Source organism: Galleria mellonella, unplaced genomic scaffold (genome assembly GCF_026898425.1).
Source record: "Galleria mellonella isolate WM207_F2 unplaced genomic scaffold, CSIRO_AGI_GalMel_v1 utg132, whole genome shotgun sequence".
Lineage (NCBI taxonomy): Eukaryota > Metazoa > Arthropoda > Insecta > Lepidoptera > Pyralidae > Galleria > Galleria mellonella.
This window is the reverse complement of record NW_026441989.1, coordinates 4,932,824-4,951,123: the sequence shown is the minus strand read 5'-3', so window position 1 is coordinate 4,951,123 and position 18,300 is coordinate 4,932,824. Positions and strand designations below refer to the sequence as shown.

The 18,300-nt window shown below is 30.6% G+C and overlaps 3 protein-coding genes across 9 annotated transcripts in view; 1 reads left to right on the top strand and 2 right to left on the bottom strand.

Moving 5' to 3' along the window:
• Positions 1-326: 326 nt before the first annotated feature.
• LOC113518124 (oocyte zinc finger protein XlCOF6-like) lies at positions 327-7,585 on the bottom strand. 3 transcript variants are annotated; one of them, XM_026902896.3, is made up of 12 exons: positions 7,161-7,536; positions 6,267-6,455; positions 5,433-5,469; positions 4,983-5,214; positions 4,490-4,738; positions 4,218-4,391; positions 3,781-3,984; positions 3,027-3,197; positions 2,422-2,611; positions 1,249-1,419; positions 721-785; positions 327-519 (listed from the first exon to the last, which is right to left on the bottom strand). In XM_026902896.3, the coding sequence occupies exons 1-11, from the start codon at positions 7,305-7,307 to the stop codon at positions 723-725; spliced, it is 1,827 nt and encodes a 608-aa protein (XP_026758697.2). In that variant the 5' UTR covers positions 7,308-7,536; the 3' UTR covers positions 327-519; positions 721-722. The 3 variants fall into 3 exon arrangements, with proteins under 3 accessions (XP_026758697.2, XP_031768953.2, XP_026758696.2); XM_031913093.2 differs by lacking the exon at positions 327-519 and having other exon boundaries at positions 564-785; positions 7,161-7,371; positions 7,502-7,585; XM_026902895.3 differs by lacking the exon at positions 327-519 and having other exon boundaries at positions 564-785.
• Positions 7,586-7,736: 151 nt separating this feature from the next.
• On the top strand, positions 7,737-13,471 carry LOC113518125 (uncharacterized). The gene is made up of 2 exons (XM_026902898.3): positions 7,737-9,088; positions 9,294-13,471. The coding sequence occupies exons 1-2, from the start codon at positions 8,048-8,050 to the stop codon at positions 9,564-9,566; spliced, it is 1,314 nt and encodes a 437-aa protein (XP_026758699.2). The 5' UTR covers positions 7,737-8,047; the 3' UTR covers positions 9,567-13,471.
• Positions 13,472-13,958: 487 nt separating this feature from the next.
• The window catches only part of LOC113518539 (sphingomyelin phosphodiesterase), a 33,455-nt gene continuing 29,113 nt past the window's right edge, over positions 13,959-18,300 (bottom strand). For 4 of the 5 annotated variants that reach the window (XM_026903517.3, XM_052901253.1, XM_026903516.3 and 1 more), the window contains exons 9-12: positions 17,620-17,729; positions 17,187-17,371; positions 16,564-16,755; positions 13,959-14,404 (exon numbers count right to left, since the gene is read on the bottom strand). In XM_026903517.3, the coding sequence (XP_026759318.1) occupies positions 14,335-14,404; positions 16,564-16,755; positions 17,187-17,371; positions 17,620-17,729 (557 nt within the window). In that variant the 3' untranslated portion in view covers positions 13,959-14,334. Of the gene's footprint in view, positions 14,405-15,304; positions 15,383-16,563; positions 16,756-17,186; positions 17,372-17,619; positions 17,730-18,300 lie in introns of all 5 variants that reach the window. The other variant, XR_008253614.1, reaches the window with a different exon arrangement.

Here is an 18,300-nt window from a genome sequence, read left to right as displayed (position 1 = left end):
GACTGCTAAAAAGTTTATAAGTGGGTATTTTTTATGCAAATTAGAATGAACAAACAAGCTTGCGGCCCACCTGATGGAAAGTGATAACCGTCGCCTATAAACACGAGCAGTACCATGGACAGAGAAGGTTGAATGCGTATTTTTTTTTTAAGTATAAAAATATAATAAACAGCATGCGCGTTAAATTTTTTGATATTAAGGATTTTGTTGTAGATTACGTCATAATAGAATTATAAGCTATTATATAATTGTAAAAAAAAACAAAAATAGCAAACTGCAATGTCAATTTTAATGTGAATTAATGTTACTTGATTGGACTCGTTTGAAAATTAGAAAAACGCATTTAGTATACAAGATTCTGTCGAAATAGCGACTAACTTCGTTGTTTTGTTGAGAAATAAAACTACGCACCTTTTTATTAGAATTGACTTTTTGTGTATGCTGGCTCCGCTTTGCCTTATCCTCCCAAAGTTCGCGGCCAACATTCCGAGTTAGTAATGCATCTTTTATTCCCAATTCCTTAAACACCATAATAAAAATTGGAAAAATAAAATAATTAAACCATTGTATTTTGTAATACAGTTTTATTACGTTTCGAACTGTGTGGTACTATATACATTGTTTTATAATAAAGAGAATGTATAAGTATAATGTAAATGAGCTACTTATCTATAAAAGTATTATATACTTAAACCTTAGATTATAACTTAAACGAATTACTTTTACATAGCCTCTGTTTCATTCTTTGCTCCGTTAATAGTCACTAAGTCGTTCTTGATATAATCCTGAAATGTACAATTGAGAGAATTAATCATAATAATTAATTAAGTCTGGAGTATTATTATCCGATTTTCAACAAATTGCGAAAGATAGATTGTGTAATGCATTTTAAGTCGCTACATATACGAGTTATTAATATAACAAATGTGCAGTATAGGAAGATAGTTACATTTTACTATCCCTTCACGCTTGGACAGTTAAAGTATATTTTATATTACACAATATACTTTATATATTAATTCAAGTAGACATAGCAAAGAAAAAATATATAACATAGCAAATAAAAGAAATAGTAAGAATAGTAATAGTTGTTAACGTCCCCATTATTAGCAATTAACCCCCCCCCCCCCTGAAGTAGTTATCTACATTCAATATTCAGTTATTCGAATTTGAGGGCCAAAGGTATCTTATATTAATAAAATATACGATATAAAATATAAGATATCATATAATTTTAATAACAGCTACCTCCTGTGCGGGCAGATGTCGGTAGGGCTGGTATGAGTGTGCGGGCTGCGCGGCCAGCTTGTCCGGGTGACAGCGCAATCGGTGTGAGCGGAGTGTTGACGCATACGCGAACCGCTCGCTGCACCATTTGCAAGACAGCGGCTTGTCGCCCGTGTGAGTATACAGGTGAACCTGAAAAACATCTGTCTATATAAGTCTGTCATCACACATCTATATAAGTACAAATACTCAGTCAGGGGTGGAAAGGGATTGTTAGTAATGGGGTCAAATAGCCCTATTACTAGCAATATACCCTGTCAGGTCGACCTCCACGTGGTTCCCCCTGGAAACCATCGTGACTAATTCTAGTTTAATTCGTCAGGATGGGCTAACTGACCTACTTTCATCTTCATCTGTCATCCCTCACTGGTGCCCCGCCAGTGTATACCAATAGCGCAGACGGGGTTACCATACCATTATCACCCATTAAAAATACTCAGTCAATAATTTATAGGATGGATTAAAGTTATTGGATTTAATGTGAGGGCCGATGAAATTTGGGAAGCTCTTTACGCAATGGAACTTTTGCGTCCATTGATATGAACAACATTATAGATTTCAAAGGTTATATTATGTCGCTCATATGTTGGTATGCGCTATACTACCAAGTATTGGGATGGTATGAGTATTCAAATATTATAAATCTTGTATCAAGTGTAGGTACAGGTAGAAATAGGTTCATTAGAGGTGCAGTTGTTTAGGCATCCCGTCCTAACTATTTGATGCGGGCGCAGGATACTTGTTATATTGGGTGCATTGTGTATAACTTAGGGGTTAAGTTAGGTAGACAATCCAGGACTGCTTTACTGAAATAAGAGAGTGGTCGGCCATCGATTGCCATGTTTTCTTGAAACTGTGTATTTTATATTATATTTAATAGGTATAAAATAAATAATAAAGTAATTAAAATAGCGAATAATTCATTATTTCAACTACATAATTATAACTTAAAAAGATTAAGCATTTTAAGCACCTCCCCATATCATTCCTAAAAGTGGTGCCATATCAGAAACTGGCATTATATCAGTAAAAGTTACAGTAATCACTATATCTTTTCACATATTTCGCTCTTTTAATCATGACAATATTCCAAAACGAATATGATATTTCAAAAGATTTTATGAAAATCTTTACCTTTAGTGTTTGTCTTCTTTTAAAAGCTTTATGACAGTATGAGCAAACATGCCTACATTTTTCTTCGTGCACGAGCAAATGTTTTCTTAGTGTGCGTCGACTGTTGAGAACACGATTACAAACATCGCATGTATACGATGTATCTTCGTGCGTATCAATATGAGTCTTCAAGTTCGAATGTGTCTTAAACCTGTAACATTACAATAAAAAATATAAAAAAAAAATTCCAAAATAGAAAAATGAATAAAGGATTAAATATTGAGAAATAATTTTGAACAAAAATATTAGCTAATCAGGTCACGTATAATATCAAATATATGTCATTGTATGAGCGATATTGTAATATTTTTTTCTAGATTGCAAACTAGCTACATATAGACAACAGTCACCCTATACATATATATATATATATATATATATATATATATATATATATATATATATATATATATATATATATATATATATATATATATATATATATATAGTATAGTAGGGGTTTCTAAGTTTCTTGTAGTTTATATTGGGTGAACTGTAAATTGATTATTATTGATGTAATAAAATCAAGATGAGTATTTTAACATGAGATATTATCCTAAACTTACGGCTTAAAGCACTTTCCGCAAACGAAGGGTTTGTCATCACTGTGTATAGCTCGATGTTGTCGCAGCTCGCCGCTGGTGCCGCAGGCATAGCCACACAAGTCACACACGTAACTCTTGATCTTATCGTGCACTACGCGTTTGTGGGATGCAGCTGAGGACCGCGTCGTAAATCTGCATGTCATCGATAAATAATTTTGCTTTAATGTCTATAGTTTTAGATTTTTTTTTTTAATAATATAAACTTACAGGGTATAAAGGCACCTTAGTCCTCGGGAATAGGAAAAACGCATGAGCAGGGTATCATCGGTGACACAGTATACTCTGTTACATCCATGGTACTGTTCATGCCCGTAGGCTACAATTACCACTTTCTATCAGGTGAGCCGTCAGCTTGTTTGCCATTATAAATTGTATAAAAAAAATATAGTCTCTGTGAAAACAGTGTAAAGTAACTGTTAAATCATGACCATACAACACAGAGAATGACAGAGAGTTTTCTGTAATCTATTCTGTAATCCTAAAAGTTAAAAGTACGCTCATGATGATGATATCAGCCGTCAGCTATTCACTGCTAAACATGGGCCTCCCCTGTAGGTTAGGTTAAGTATGCTTATATAACACATAAATAATAACAAATAAGATTTGCGATAACCCGTTAAAAAGAACATTGACATGATCTTTATCAAACATCATTGAATCAAGGCGAATATATAACATTGAAGATGACTTCCGAGTTTAAAAGACAAAAACTTACTTGAGGTTACATACTTCACAATGATAAATTTTTCTTTCTTCAATTGGTATATGAGATTTTTCGTGAGATTTTAAACCATCTTTCGTATTAAACACTTTGTCACAAGAATTGCAATAGAACTTTCTTTCTGATTTAGGAACATGTCTCATTTTGTGTTTATTTAAAGCTTCAACAGTCTTGGTTATTCGAGGGCATTTGTCACAACTGTAAATTAATATTATAGACTATTATTATAAAAAAAAAAAAAAAACTACTTTGGCTTGTTAAAAACCTTCGTTTTTAATTAAAATGTTTATGTATATTAAATCTTATCGATTAACAATATAGATAACTGAATCAAATACAATTAAAAACAAAACATACATAGTTAAGTCAACTATAAATAAAAAAAAGTCTGAAGTATATATTTGTTGGTTGAATTAGTTGATATTGCTTACCATAAAACATTTGGATTTCTATGATCTTGAATATGTTTATAGAGAACCGATTTCGATTTAAGCGTTATACCACAAATGCATTTAACAACAGGCAGTACCTTGTGATTGTAGGAAGTGTGTGATTTTAATCTGTACCAACTGGAATGCTTTTTATTACAAATATTACACGTAAAACTGTAAATACAAAATTTAGATAAGCCACATAATTTAGACAAATAGCAACACTGTAGGTCTATTTTAAATTGGTAATTTCTTTAGATGTAATTACGTACTCAACAAAATCACGGATCTTGAGTGAAGAATAATTAACATTCGTTGGTTTTCCCATATCTTGCGATGTATTGTGTAACTTGCTACTTTCTATTTTATGGTCCGAAACATGCTTATATAGTACACTCTTAGAGTGGATTATGTACCCACAGATACATAAAACATAGGGTTTCCTTTTGTGTATTTTGCCATAATGGACAGTCAACTCACTCCATGTCTTCATTTTCAGATCACACATATCACAATGCAGTCTGTAAAAATATAAAATAAATTATTGAGCATTATCATTCTCTTTGCTTTCTTGGACTTATCAATATCTTCAATGAAATTCAATTAATTATATTACATGCATTTATAATTGAATATCTAAACTTGATAGATAAAATGTTATGTTCAAATAACTAAAATTGTAAACATGCAAGAAGACGACCTTTTGTCCAATCTATTAAAAATAATAATGTAATGTCTACTCTGGTTTAGATAAGCAACACTCACTTGACAAAGTCTTTTACTTTTAAATTAGATTTTTTCAATAGTTCATTAAAGTCTGCAGCAGCTTCTTCACTAATATTTTTTTTCTTAATATGTTTCCCTTTTTCTTTTTTCAAAGAAGCTAAAGTAATATTGTCCGCCTCGTCGTCATCATCACCAGTGTCATCACTTTTATGATCATCAAATACTGAAAAGTCTACTCCATCATACTCAGATATCTCATTATCAATAGCACCTAAAAAAATGAAATACTTTGTATATTGTAAATCCTTTTGTAAAAAAAAAGAAAACATGTAAAATTTTATATTATTTAGTTGAAAAATGATATATTCTTAGTAAACATTATGATGATGAACAACAATTACGATTTTTAATTAAATAGCTTAAATGTAAATTGTAAGTAACAAAGTATGTTAACATAATGATTATATTTCAAATAATATCAAAACTTACCTAACACAATATCTTCAGCAGTAAGTTCATCTTTGACCTATAGTAAATGTGTATATACATTAACATCAATTACAGAATAAATGAAATAAAATATATCTACATCTAGAAATCTTTATTGTATTTTACATATTATTAGAATTATTAAATGGCAAATTGGAAAATGAATCGCTGAATTATTGTAATTTTTTTTCTGTTTCAACTCAAATAGTATCTCTGTGTGGATAATACCGGTGAGGTGGACAGTTAGGCAGCATCTGAAGGTGCCAAAACCCAATGAAAATGCCAAGGTCCAATAGAGTTGCTATGAATAAAGTGTTGCACTAAATTCAATATTTAATAATAAAATTAAGTAGCATATCCCATAAGTTTTAAATGTATCAGAGTAAATCAAAATTGTTATCTTAATTCTTAAAAACATTATAAGAATATCTGAAGACACCAGTTATATTGTGTCTTTTTATGTCTCTTGATATTCAAACTATAATTTTTGTTGGAAGTTTTTAGATTTGACAATACACTACAAAACTACAAAACACTATTTTGATATACCAATTATATGAGTATTGCAAAAACTAATAAAAAATATAAAAATATGGGGGATTGGCATATATCTTGACAGATTTACCTTCTTGTAGTCTCCCTTAGAAATTATTGTGGTTAATTCCCAGTGAATTTGCTATGAGGGATTAATTGACCTGACTTCTTTCTCATTTATCATCATTTATTGATACCCCATCAGCATACACCAATAGGAAAGGTTATTTACAGAGTAGAGTTTACCGTTCCATTTACATATCATAAAAGAAAACTACAAATATTGGATTTAACACATACCTCTGACTTAATAACAGGATTTGTGTATAAAAGTGACTCATCTTCATGTTTTATGTTGAAATTATCTAAATATATTTTTTTAAGGGTATCTTGCACCTTATAACATTCCAAAATGAATAATTGGAATGATACTATTTTTTCTTCACAATTTAAACATATTTTTGTAGGTAGCCCATCATTTTCTATAATCTACAACACAAGTTGTGAATATACTCAGATTAACATAGATAATTGCCAGAAATAAACTATCTATTAAAGTTTCTATTAGATAATAAATAGAAATTATTTTGTTAAAAGCAAATGAAGTCAAATGACACATGACTTAATAAATTGCTTGTATAGCAGTTGTCTAAATTAAAAATATACTTGATTTTATATTAAATTCAGGAAAGACTATATATATGTGTGTGCACATCAAATTCCAAAATAGGCCATTCATTTTAAAATCTTAAGACAACATTAATGCAATACTTTCTCGCTTGTCAAAATACCAACATTACTATAATGTTTTGAACAGTTTAAAAGTTACATATACAAATATTGTACCCGTGTAAAGCTAGGGTGGACTGCTAGTAATTTATATTTATAAAAAATTATATTAATAAAACATATTCATAGTATACAATTCATAATTTAAGGTTATCCCATTAAAAAACATTATTTCCAATTGTGACTAAACCAGTAATTTTTACCTAAAAACTGAACTAATGCAACAATTTCGATAAAATTCCTATGGAACTAATCTATAAGTATATCCTTCCAGATAAAAAAATTCTAAATCAATTTACAACTGACGGAGTTAGAAGTAACAAACATAAATAATATATAATCGAATTAAGAGCCTTTATTTTTGTTGTCGGTTGAAAATAAATAATAGTAAACTAAAAAACTTACGGCTATCTGTACAAAATCTTGAATTAATTTTAATACACTTTTGTTATTTACATCCAATAAATCTTTTGATAGCTCTTCCTTTTTGGCACATAATCTACAAAGATCTTTTACATTATCCATTTCTAACGATCCAAATGTAATTTTCATGAAGACATGATAATACAAATACTAAATCACAATCACACAGGGATGTTTAATAAGCATTCAACTACTGAAAATTTTAAAAGCATTAATTATTTCGAATTTGATGCTAGTCGAAAATTTCTTAAATAATAGATATCATAAAAATTTTAGTAGAAACGAGAGTCGCCTATTTACAATAATAACACATTTTTAATTACCTATAAATTTTTAAGTTATCTTACTATAACTTGACTGACTGTTCTGTCTGGTAATATAATTGACAGCTTGACTGACATTGAATTATTACCTGAACATAGAAAAAGAATGCCATCTAGTATTATTCTAAATCTATGAATCTGAACCACAGAACATATTGTTTCAGCGTTACTCACTCGATGCTGCAGGTGCTATTATATTCTTAGTACTATCCTTAATACTATGGACTATGGTAGACAGCTTTTTTACATCTGTATCATAGTCAACAGTCAATCAAATATCATCAATCAATCATTCAAAAAATCGAAGCTTTTGGTTGTTATAGTAGCCGTTTTAATTTTACTATACATTAATAAATCTTAAATATTGTCAATTGTCTAAAAGTGCAACAAAAATAAAATTTATTTATTATTTGCACAACTAAAAGTGTCGCATAGCTGTAATTAAGTGATAATTTGTAACAAGTTAAGCACAAAAAGATTGTATCGACTATGAAACATAAATTTTACGCTTAGCTTATTAAAACCATGTAATGTTCAGCAGTTAATATGGATATGCCATTGTCCGAACCGGCGACGCCGTCGTTCTATTCTGTCTGGTCAACTGCAACTGAAGACAGTGGATACCAAACTTCGTTCACGCCCGGTTCTACGGAATGCTCCAGAACAGTGATTGAGAGTCCGCATGTTGTCACACCAAAGATTTATATAAGTGGTCAAATTAAACTTGACCGCTATTCTGACTTTAACTATCCATTGGAACTGAGATCTGGTACCTCAAGGATTTCATCTCCACATGAATATAGAGACAGTCCAATCCGACGTGGCGTGAAAAGATCTTATCAAGAAAATGTTGACAATACGAATATTATTTCTAATTCTGTTGGTACTCCAACAAGTATAATAACAGGTGAAATACAAAGATTGGATGTCAATGAGTATAAATCTAGCAACTGCTCTAAAAATTCTACAACATTTGAACACACAAATAACATTAATGAACTATACAACCATGACAATTGTACTCCTACTTTATCTTACCCAGTAACCCCAGTGAAAAATAGATGCACTGTTAGTTGCAATTTAAGTCCATTTCATCGGAAAAAGTTTGCAAGAAAAGTTGAATTTGTTATACATTCTCTTTCTTGTGAGAAGAAAGCTTTACAACCAGTGAAACTTAAACCGAAACTTCCATCTCTTCAAAGACCTTTGAAATATTTTGAATATATACCAAACCAAAAAGTTGATATTATAAAAATGTTGCATAAATTAGATCAATTGGATCCAATGAGAGTGATAGTGAGTTATTTATCAAGCCAAGATATATATAATTTTACTTTAGTGAGCCCATACTGGTTGCAAGCTTGGGAACACAGTATTGGAAAAAATAATGTCAATAAAAAGGATTTTATGAAATATATGAATGCTGCAAATACAAACAGAGAGAATTGGGTTGGTGGCACGGTACCTCAACTTCCTAATTCCAATCAGGTTAGAACATTGAAAGAAATAAATGGTGAATTAAGAATTTTGCCTCATAGAACTCCTCCGGCATCGCCAAGAACAAACAAATTTAAAAAATTTACTAAGGTATGTAATTTAAAAATATGCCGTTATATTTATATCCTCTAGAAATGGTTTATTATTATCATTCATCATACCTAATGGTAATTTTTAGTTACAAAACAGAGTTACTTGCCTTTCTATCTGCTTTTAATCTCTGTGAGTGTAATATAACATAGTGTGGTTTAAATTTTATTGCATTATAGGTAATCCTATTAATTTTTATGTTTAGGCAGCATCAATGGATTCACGCACTCAACTCTCTTGTGTCCAGTGCCAGCATCCTGCTAAGGTTACAAAAGAGGAGTCAGGTGAAGTATGGGTTCAATGCATTAATGCAACTTGTTGCTATCAGTTTTGTGCACTGTGTAAATGTAAAAGACATTTGGACAAAAATTGTATACAATATGGCCTTAAAGATGCTAGTCCTTCGAAGAGAAAGAGATGTCAGTATTCAGTAAGTTCGAAGAAAAGCAAAAAAAACCTGTATAGACTGCTAGCATAACCATTTTTCTATTAAAATTCCAGTGTAGTCCAAAGATAAATATTTTCTGAAATTAAAATTTTGAAATATGTGGTATTCAATTTGAGATTTAAGTCATTCATGATGTGCCTATGGTCTGACAAAGTGCCATTACTGTATTTATATTTGAGATTTATTGCATTTAAAGTAATTTTAATATAATATAAGTATTTATAATGTTCTCTGGTGATAATAGAATAATTCAGTACCTCAGACTGTATTATCAGTAGTTGGTGTGTATTTTTTAATTTTACATGACAATATTTTTAATGTAGTCATAGAATAGAATATTAGGTAATGAATTAAAAATGTTCCAAATAAATATGTAACACTGATTAAATATTTTTATATATGAAGACACTTCAAATTTTAAATATCTGTACTCAGTTTATACATAAAGCTTTCCAACAATAACAATTTTAATCAAAACTTTTTTTAAATATCACCATTATATATTTTATCATTATATATTAATTTTTATAACATCACCATCTTCCAGTGATTTTCTGTAAGTTTTTTTTTTTATATATACATATATAATTGTTGTGACAATTGTGCTATGCTTTTTATAATCAAAACCTATTTTAAATGGTGTGATTTTTGAGCTAATTTTGAAATGTTATTTTCTAAATTTCTCTCGTAAATTCACTAGTTTTTGTTACTACCGTTTCAAAATCAGTAACATCATACTTTGAAAATTCTCACATTCACATCATACGAGTACATTCTAAAATTAGAAAGTTGAAATCCTATCTCGAAAAAAGATTTAGATAACGATATATCAGATTATCCTATTATTACAAAACAGAAAGTACTTGATTAAAACAAAATGGTAATTTGATTTCTGTCATATAATGAAAACTGTTTTGCTGGTGCGGCAACAAATTCACTTATTGTAAATGTATATTTAACAATCATTATTTCTTCCTTTTGTGAAGCGCGAATTTTATCTAAGTAATCTCATAATTTACATTCCCACTATTGTTTTATAAATTATGTGGCCATGAATTAGTACAATGGTAATGTTTTGTATTTTAAGGATTTTTATTAATCTAGGAGTTAGAATATTTAGTTGGTCTACTAGAATAATTAGGACCGTAATGTACCCGACATTTGTCAGCAGCGAGGATCCAGTCTCATTCACTTATTCATCAGATGTCGATGCAGCATTTACATGCTATACTCTCCGTACAACGATTAATTGAGATGTCTCCTCTAAACTCATTCTTCGTTTCATCTCTCCGCCATCGGTGGAGCATTGGCAGAAATACGCATTTTTAATACTAGAATTCAATGTAATGGTTCACACTGAAACGCGATGCAGCTTTCAAAGGCTTGAATCTTTAGACATATTGGTTTTCGCAGCCGTATTCGTATATATAGCATCAAAAACCATATATAATGTAGATCGAGACAGCATCATCTAGCGCCTTGTTCTTTCTCGTGCATGCATTGACGAAAACTTATCCACCGATAGATTAGATTGCTATTTGTCCATGGGGCTGCATCGAAACAGTCACATAAATACGCGAACAATTTCGATGCAGCAACCGAACATAGTAAAAGTGTTAAAGCGGCAATACATCTACAAAATTGCCATCACTCGTTAAATGTGTGATACTGTACATTGCTGTATGATAAAAATATATTTGTAATCTTTCAACATCTATTGAAGTCATCTTCATGGATTTTGCGCAATTTCTATCTCTATTTTGAAATTTAGCTTGGTTATAAACTAACCCCATTATAATAATAATGCTACTCAATGGATAATCGATGGCTTACAAAAAATCTGTAAATTAGGAGCAGTGGCCTAATTGATATAATTAGTGTTACGAAGTAAAGGAGGTAAATATTTTAAGTTAGCAATTGATTTCTGAAAAATGTCTCATATTATTTTGTGAATTTTGCACAATATTATTCGTTAACGTTTGTATTTTAATTTATTGTCAACTTTGCAAAAATAAATAAATCGACAAGTAAATATCCTCATGACTGTAATCTAAACTGGCCTTCTAACGCAACCACAGTTGAAACAAAATTAACAGGCAAAAAAACTTCAGTAAATAGGATTTTAGTGGACCAAAATCTTAAACACCATATTATTACCATATCATTCACTACTTAACATAAAATCACTAGTAAGTAGAGGTATATATACCTATATACAATTTAATGAGTTAATGTGTTTTTGTAAGTTTGCCCAAGTCAAATTTATCACAATAGTTTACGTATACGTCGACTTAGTTTTATATTTTATCACACAAAACATGTCACAAAAGTTATAGGTTTTACATTTTAAAGGCAGGACCGTTTTATCATAAGTTTTTTTATAGTATATATATTAATGTAAATAGCTACTGTGCATAAGTTACATTATGTTGTTTTTATGTACCACGGGTAGAATCGATGAATTAAAAATTACTCAAGAACTAAGAGTATGATTTAAAATAAGAAAAGCATTTAGTTATTTATTCTTTGATTCTATCGGTGATACTAAACTAAGTTATGTCATTTTAACAGTCATCATTAGACACACTAACTGTGAACATTAACTGTTGCACATATATATGTTCAATATAACACATCATTAATAATGTATCCTAAACCGAGTGATAATTGCATCTATCCCACAATTCGATAGCTTAAATTTTCCCTCCGAAAGATTATACACTTTGCAGAAAATATCTTACATAGTGCATATATGTTGAATAAAGTAAGCTTTACTAATAAATACATGAACAGTAAATGATTAATAATAAAAGAAGAAGAATGAGCGCCGAATTTAAGACAGTGATTGTTGACACGGCGCAAAGTATAGCCATTTGCCTCACACAAATTAGAATAGTTTTTAGATGAAAGAAAGGAAATTACGTAACCTATTCAAGGCACTAGTAGCAGCAATTTTTTTTTTTATTTACCTCTGAGATTTGCGGAGATCATGACAAAAGTTCAAAGGTCTTTTAGTGTTATGGGATTTGCAACTAGACCATAAGATTTACTCCAGGCAGATCGCGTTAACAGTAGGTATTGCTAGAGAAACATCAACAAGAGGGCCCAGGGAGTAAATTTATGTTTAGTTTGTATTCCTTATGTTTTTTTTATTCTTTATTAACTACACTTTTGTTTTTATTATTTCATACGAAAAATTGCCAATTATTGAGATGAATTAATTATTACCAGAAATTTAATAAAGCAATCCTGCTGTGAGAACTGGTATATATTTTTTAAATTATTTGTGGGTACGGGTAAAGACCAGTAACATGATATTAGCTTATTACCACGCTGACCTTTGTTTTCTTTCTATTGCACTGTATTGTCTTTATACCTTTAATATGTGACTAAGGACATAAAGGCCTTTACAACACTGTTACTACAATTTGATAATAAATTCATAAAAAGGTGATTCGTTTTATTCTTATACCGTCACCATACGGATTTGTGAAATTTCAATTATATACGCTTAAATTTATCCGATGATGACTGTATTCACATTAAACTAAACAAAGATGTGCTGTATTTTTAATTATTAAAATATGTGATACGTGAAGTTATGTCATATTTTTATGAGTTGCTTCGTTCGATGAGATTTTCGTATATTGCACATGTACCTAGTAACATACGGTGAGATCAGTTCATGCACTACGTAATTTGTATAAGCACAGTCAATAACGTACAATGCTCAACTTATTATGTTATAATTCAATAGTGATAAGGATGCCTACAATGTACATATATTTTTACTTCAGTAACGTATGAATGTTTCGTTTATTTATGTGGACATTTTTATTGTATGGCGTCTTTAGTTTTATGTAATGTGTATAATATGATGCTTAATTTTATAATGAATATTTGAATTGTCTTAGTAAATAGTTATTTTAAAGGTATTCATCTGGTTTTATTTTATATTCTATCTTATAAATATGTTACTTCATTCTACCCGGTCCTAGTAAATATGTAGATAATGAAAGTTTTATAAGTCATTATTGCCTATTACGTCTTATCTATGTTGACGCTTATTACAAATAACAAGTTTAAAATACTTACCTCAATCAGTATAGATAGGTAATTATAATAATTTAGCTCATTTAATATTAAATCTTCAAAAATCTTTAGCAAAAGATAAAATATAATATGCACAAATATATTTAGAAGTAAAATTCTATTCTCAATTGTACCATTGTACAAATTCTAGTTTGAGACTACATAGTAAACTACTGTAAAGATTATTTAAGTTTATTCTCGTATTTGTCACATACTAATTTTGGTAATATAGCAGTTCATTCATCAACTTCAGCGCCACTAGCAGTAGTAAAATATATGTATATTAATTTCACTAGACATTAGATTAGTTGGAAAGAAAAAAAAAACAAATCAAATTTAATTATTTATTACACATTTACAAATTATATTTACAAAATATTTTAGGTACCTTAAAAATAAATAACAGTATCGATAGCAAGTATTGCTAATTGGACCACCTTATAGCTCTTGAGTATTATAATTTAATTTGGTATTTTGTACAAGTACATCAAATGTTATAAAAATACTAAAATCATTAAACACAATTACTTGCTTTACGAAGAAAATAAATCATGGAGGTACTGTTAGGTATCTAATAAAATAAATTGCAAGTTTATGAAATTTACATAAGTTAAAACAAATGCAATATACCTAATCTTTATTTTTTTACATATTCAGCGGTGGTGACACAAGTTTCATTTTTGTTCATAATGTATCCATCATATTTTCAGCCGAGTCCCAGAACAAACTTTGGTATTTGATACGCCACTTGAGGTAATTGCATTATCATTGACATCCTGAAATGAGTAATCCGTATTAACTGTAATAGTATGTAGATAGGTAACTATATTTTTTTATGGATGAAGGTTGAGTACCGCGCCGCTTATGGCATGCTAATAATACACAATAACGGGTTAACATTGAAGGATGAAGTTAGATCAGATGGCCGGTCGTGGTGAATTCGTTAGAAATTAACCACGATGGTTTCCAGGAAAGATCTTGTAGAGGTCAATCTGACTGGATAGAATAGCAATAGGTACTAGCGTCCCCATTAGAAACAATCCCTCTCCTCAGACAGCTTTATTTAAGCTAAGATAAAATTAATATTGTTATGAGTATACCCAATCCAAAGTCTATAAGTATTCAGAGATGTTTCCTCCCACAAACGCTTATGAAATGAGCTCCCTGTGGTTGTTTTTGCTACAGCAAGGGGCTGTAGTCTCTTGGAAAAACAACAGCGAGTTCTTCTAAAAAGGAATAAAGAGGTTTCTTCAGGGTCATGGTAACGTCCCTGGTATTGCAGACATTCATAGGCTAGGGTAACCGCTTACCATCAGGTAGGCCATATACTTGTTAACCACCTCAGTGGTATATAAAGTCTATGCAAGAAATCAGTGATTTGAGGGAAATCGGATATGGACAATAAAATTAGACTTCCATACTAGCTTGATAGCTGGATGCGTCGAAGAATACTCCCTTAAATTGGTGCTAAATTTATTGTCAACATATGTACATTAAACCAATTGTTTAACCAAACTTTTGTCAGAGAAGGTAGGTAAGGAAACTTTAGTTTTTTTTTTCTTGAAGTAAGAGTGGGCCTTAGTGTTCTGATAGTTTATCGACAAAGTATATAGCTACTTTTGAAATAGCTGTATATTAACCTATTTTTTAAGTTAAGAGTATACCATTGTACCAACCTTAATATGCTAAGCGTGCAGGTAGTTGCTAAGTTTAATTCCATCACCATTTACACTTGCTGTACACTAGGAATAGGTCTGTATTAAATAAGATTTTAATTTAGATCATTTAGTCAAATATAAAGACTATTCATATATTGTCAGAGCTTGTACATAGCTTAAATAGATGTTGCAAGTATCTCAATGTTACAAGTTTATTGATATAATAATAGACTTAATTAATTTTATTGCTATATCTTTTTACCATTATTTGGTGTCAAATACAAAAGATTTCTACTGGGTTCCAATTCTACAACAATTACTATCTATTAAACTATTCGACATACATAATGACTACATTAGTGAAATGCAGAGGTACTGGCAACATTTAATGTTTATTTAAATCTATTTTTTGTTGTTTCAAAAAAGCTGAGATATTTTAGAGCTCATTGATCATCAGATTTTAAAAAGTAAGTTATATTTTTTTGTTATAAACAAGTAGGTAGCTAAAGAAACTTTTTCTCAAACAATTTATGGATAGCCTCTAGTTTTGATGAATTTAGAGTTAGGTATAACACAGAATATATAATATACAACAATATATTTTATAATTTCATGAGGTGCACTTGTTTGATAAATTATATATTGTATATCCATCACCACTTAATTTTTAGTTAATAAAAACAACAATGCATAATATGCCTGCGCAGACGAAGGATATTTTGTATGTGAAAAATAAAAATTTCCTGTATATCACGATCTTGTACGTACACGCGTGTGTTACAGTATGATTGGAGCATTCTGTATATGATGGGCAAATCATCAGCGCAAGATATAATAGATACGGAAGTTCTGATTTCAACAGATACATTTGCAAATAAGTGAATAAGTACATATCTGCACGGAGCACATGTAACTCTGTGCCATGAAAATGACGAATTACTAGTTATTTACAATAATTATGAAAGCGCTATTTATTTCGCTCCTCTTTAATTTAACGGAACGGATTAAACGGATGAGAATCTTATACCTAAATCCCAAGATCAACATTTTGATATGATGTCTTTATACATAAGTTGGTAAATACTTAGTTACTCAAACATTATAACGCCTTCAGGCTTATCGACATATTTCATTTGTATACAAACTATTTTAGACTTTAAATACCCTTCTTTTAAAACTATGATAGCTCATACGGATAGATAAACACTAAGCATGTATTAGAGCTTTATACAAAGCAGTGCTTATATAGTAGGATGTTAAAGATTTATGCGACTCACGAGACAGACAATCCGTTATAGAACCAGGCGCGCCAAGTTTGGGGTGCCGGTGCGGTGCCATCAATACGTGCTTCGATGTGTCCGCAAAGCGCTCGGCGGTCGTGCGAACGACCTGAACGCGCGTCGCAAATTAGCCGTTTGCGGCACTCGCCGTCGCATATTCCACGTCTGGGACTGTTCTTCCAGTAATGTCTATAACATGTGAATATGTTGTAATTTAATGTATAGGTATATACTGTACTGAAACTATGTAGTTTTTTCTTACAAATTTTCTCCTTAGCGAATTTTTTTATTTATTTTCCAATGACATTATAATTTGATTTAATGCTTTTGAATGTATGTGATACATTTGTTGTAACATTATTGTAATATAGTTGTAATAATATTTATTGTTAGTTTTTGTTCTAAAATATTTTTAAAATCATACGTTGATCTTCTCTTTAGTTTCATGTAAAACAAAATAACCTATGTGTATTTGTTGGTTGGCAAAATTATTGGTCCTTGTATAGAATTAAATTCTCATAATTGTACCAAGTATTAAATTAAAATAATTGATATAGAATTTTTTTGTAAACCAGAAAAAGCAAATGGAATATAGTAAATATTTTGCAAATTGATATTACTTGTGATATAAGTTAAAAACTGTTTCCTGTGCAGTCATCTCGTCTATAAATTTATCCCAGTCTTGCGGACGGAGAGCCGGCATTGAGTACGCAGATCGCGCCGAATACAGCTTGTACCATATCGGATAACCGAATTGATTTGCTTCTTTTAAGTTCATGATCCAAGTTTCGTGATCCACCACTTGCTGAAAAAAATATTAATGCATTATTTAATTATTATGAATTTATTGTAGTAGAGAAAAACTAGCTGTAATACAGAAACGTATTGATTGAGATAAAGGTATTTAAGATATTGTCTGTGTTGAATATCATTTAAACACGTTCTGTTCTTTTTATGTATCTGACATATCTATCTTAATTTCTGTCGATTATTTATTTTTAATTCTCTATTACGGACAAATTAATTGTAGGTAACTACGTAGTTAAAACTTACTCTTGTTGTTGCATCGTGATCACCATCTACATAATATATTCGATATCCAAGATTCAAATCGTAATATGGAGAAACAGATGGACCCACGTATGCTATATTAGTAGCTCTGCCTGAAAACATCAAATGCTATAGATATATATAGTAAGAAAATTATATCTTTTTTTACAAATATGGTTACATGATGCTCAGTTATCGAAATAGTCCTCAGACGGACTTTCTGATGGACTATGCAAATAGATCGTCAGCTTTTTGTCCAGCAGATACATTAAAACCGTGATTGACGGTAGTTACTTCGATAGTATGGACATTAATGCCGGCGTGCCGCAAGGCTCTGTGTTGTCCTCAACGCTATTTTCGCTGCATATCAATGATTTGCTGGCTACAGTTGGTATTCATTGTTATGATGATAGCTGACGGATGTAAGGATGATAGTATTGGGGCATACTACACAGGCCATGCGATTATCCCTTGTACCAAGCGAGTGATAATCGCACAGCATGTATGGCATCCATGTGGAGTTTGTGTTTGAAATCGAAAAACCTCTTGGCAGTCTCCGATTAGGGTTGACTAAACTTAGTCTAATCTAACTTGTCTAAGACACACAATTGCGTGTTCACCACTAAAAAAAATATTAAATCCATTTACTGTGGCTCGGAAATTCGAGAAAACATACATTACTAT

What these genes read in the sequence shown, in the direction of transcription:
- LOC113518124 (XM_031913093.2), bottom strand. Translation starts at nt 7,307, where the DNA reads ATGAAAATTACATTTGGATCGTTAGAAATGGATAATGTAAAAGATCTT. An exon ending in ATCCTGTTATTAAGTCAGAG is followed by an intron (nt 5,470 to 6,266) that starts GTATGTGTTAAA and finishes CATTTACTATAG; the next exon opens with GTCAAAGATGAACTTACTGC. An exon ending in AAAGAAGACAAACACTAAAG is followed by an intron (nt 1,420 to 2,421) that starts GTAAAGATTTTC and finishes GATGTTTTTCAG; the next exon opens with GTTCACCTGTATACTCACAC.
- LOC113518125 (XM_026902898.3), top strand. Translation starts at nt 8,048, where the DNA reads ATGGATATGCCATTGTCCGAACCGGCGACGCCGTCGTTCTATTCTGTC. An exon ending in AATTTAAAAAATTTACTAAG is followed by an intron (nt 9,089 to 9,293) that starts GTATGTAATTTA and finishes TTTTATGTTTAG; the next exon opens with GCAGCATCAATGGATTCACG.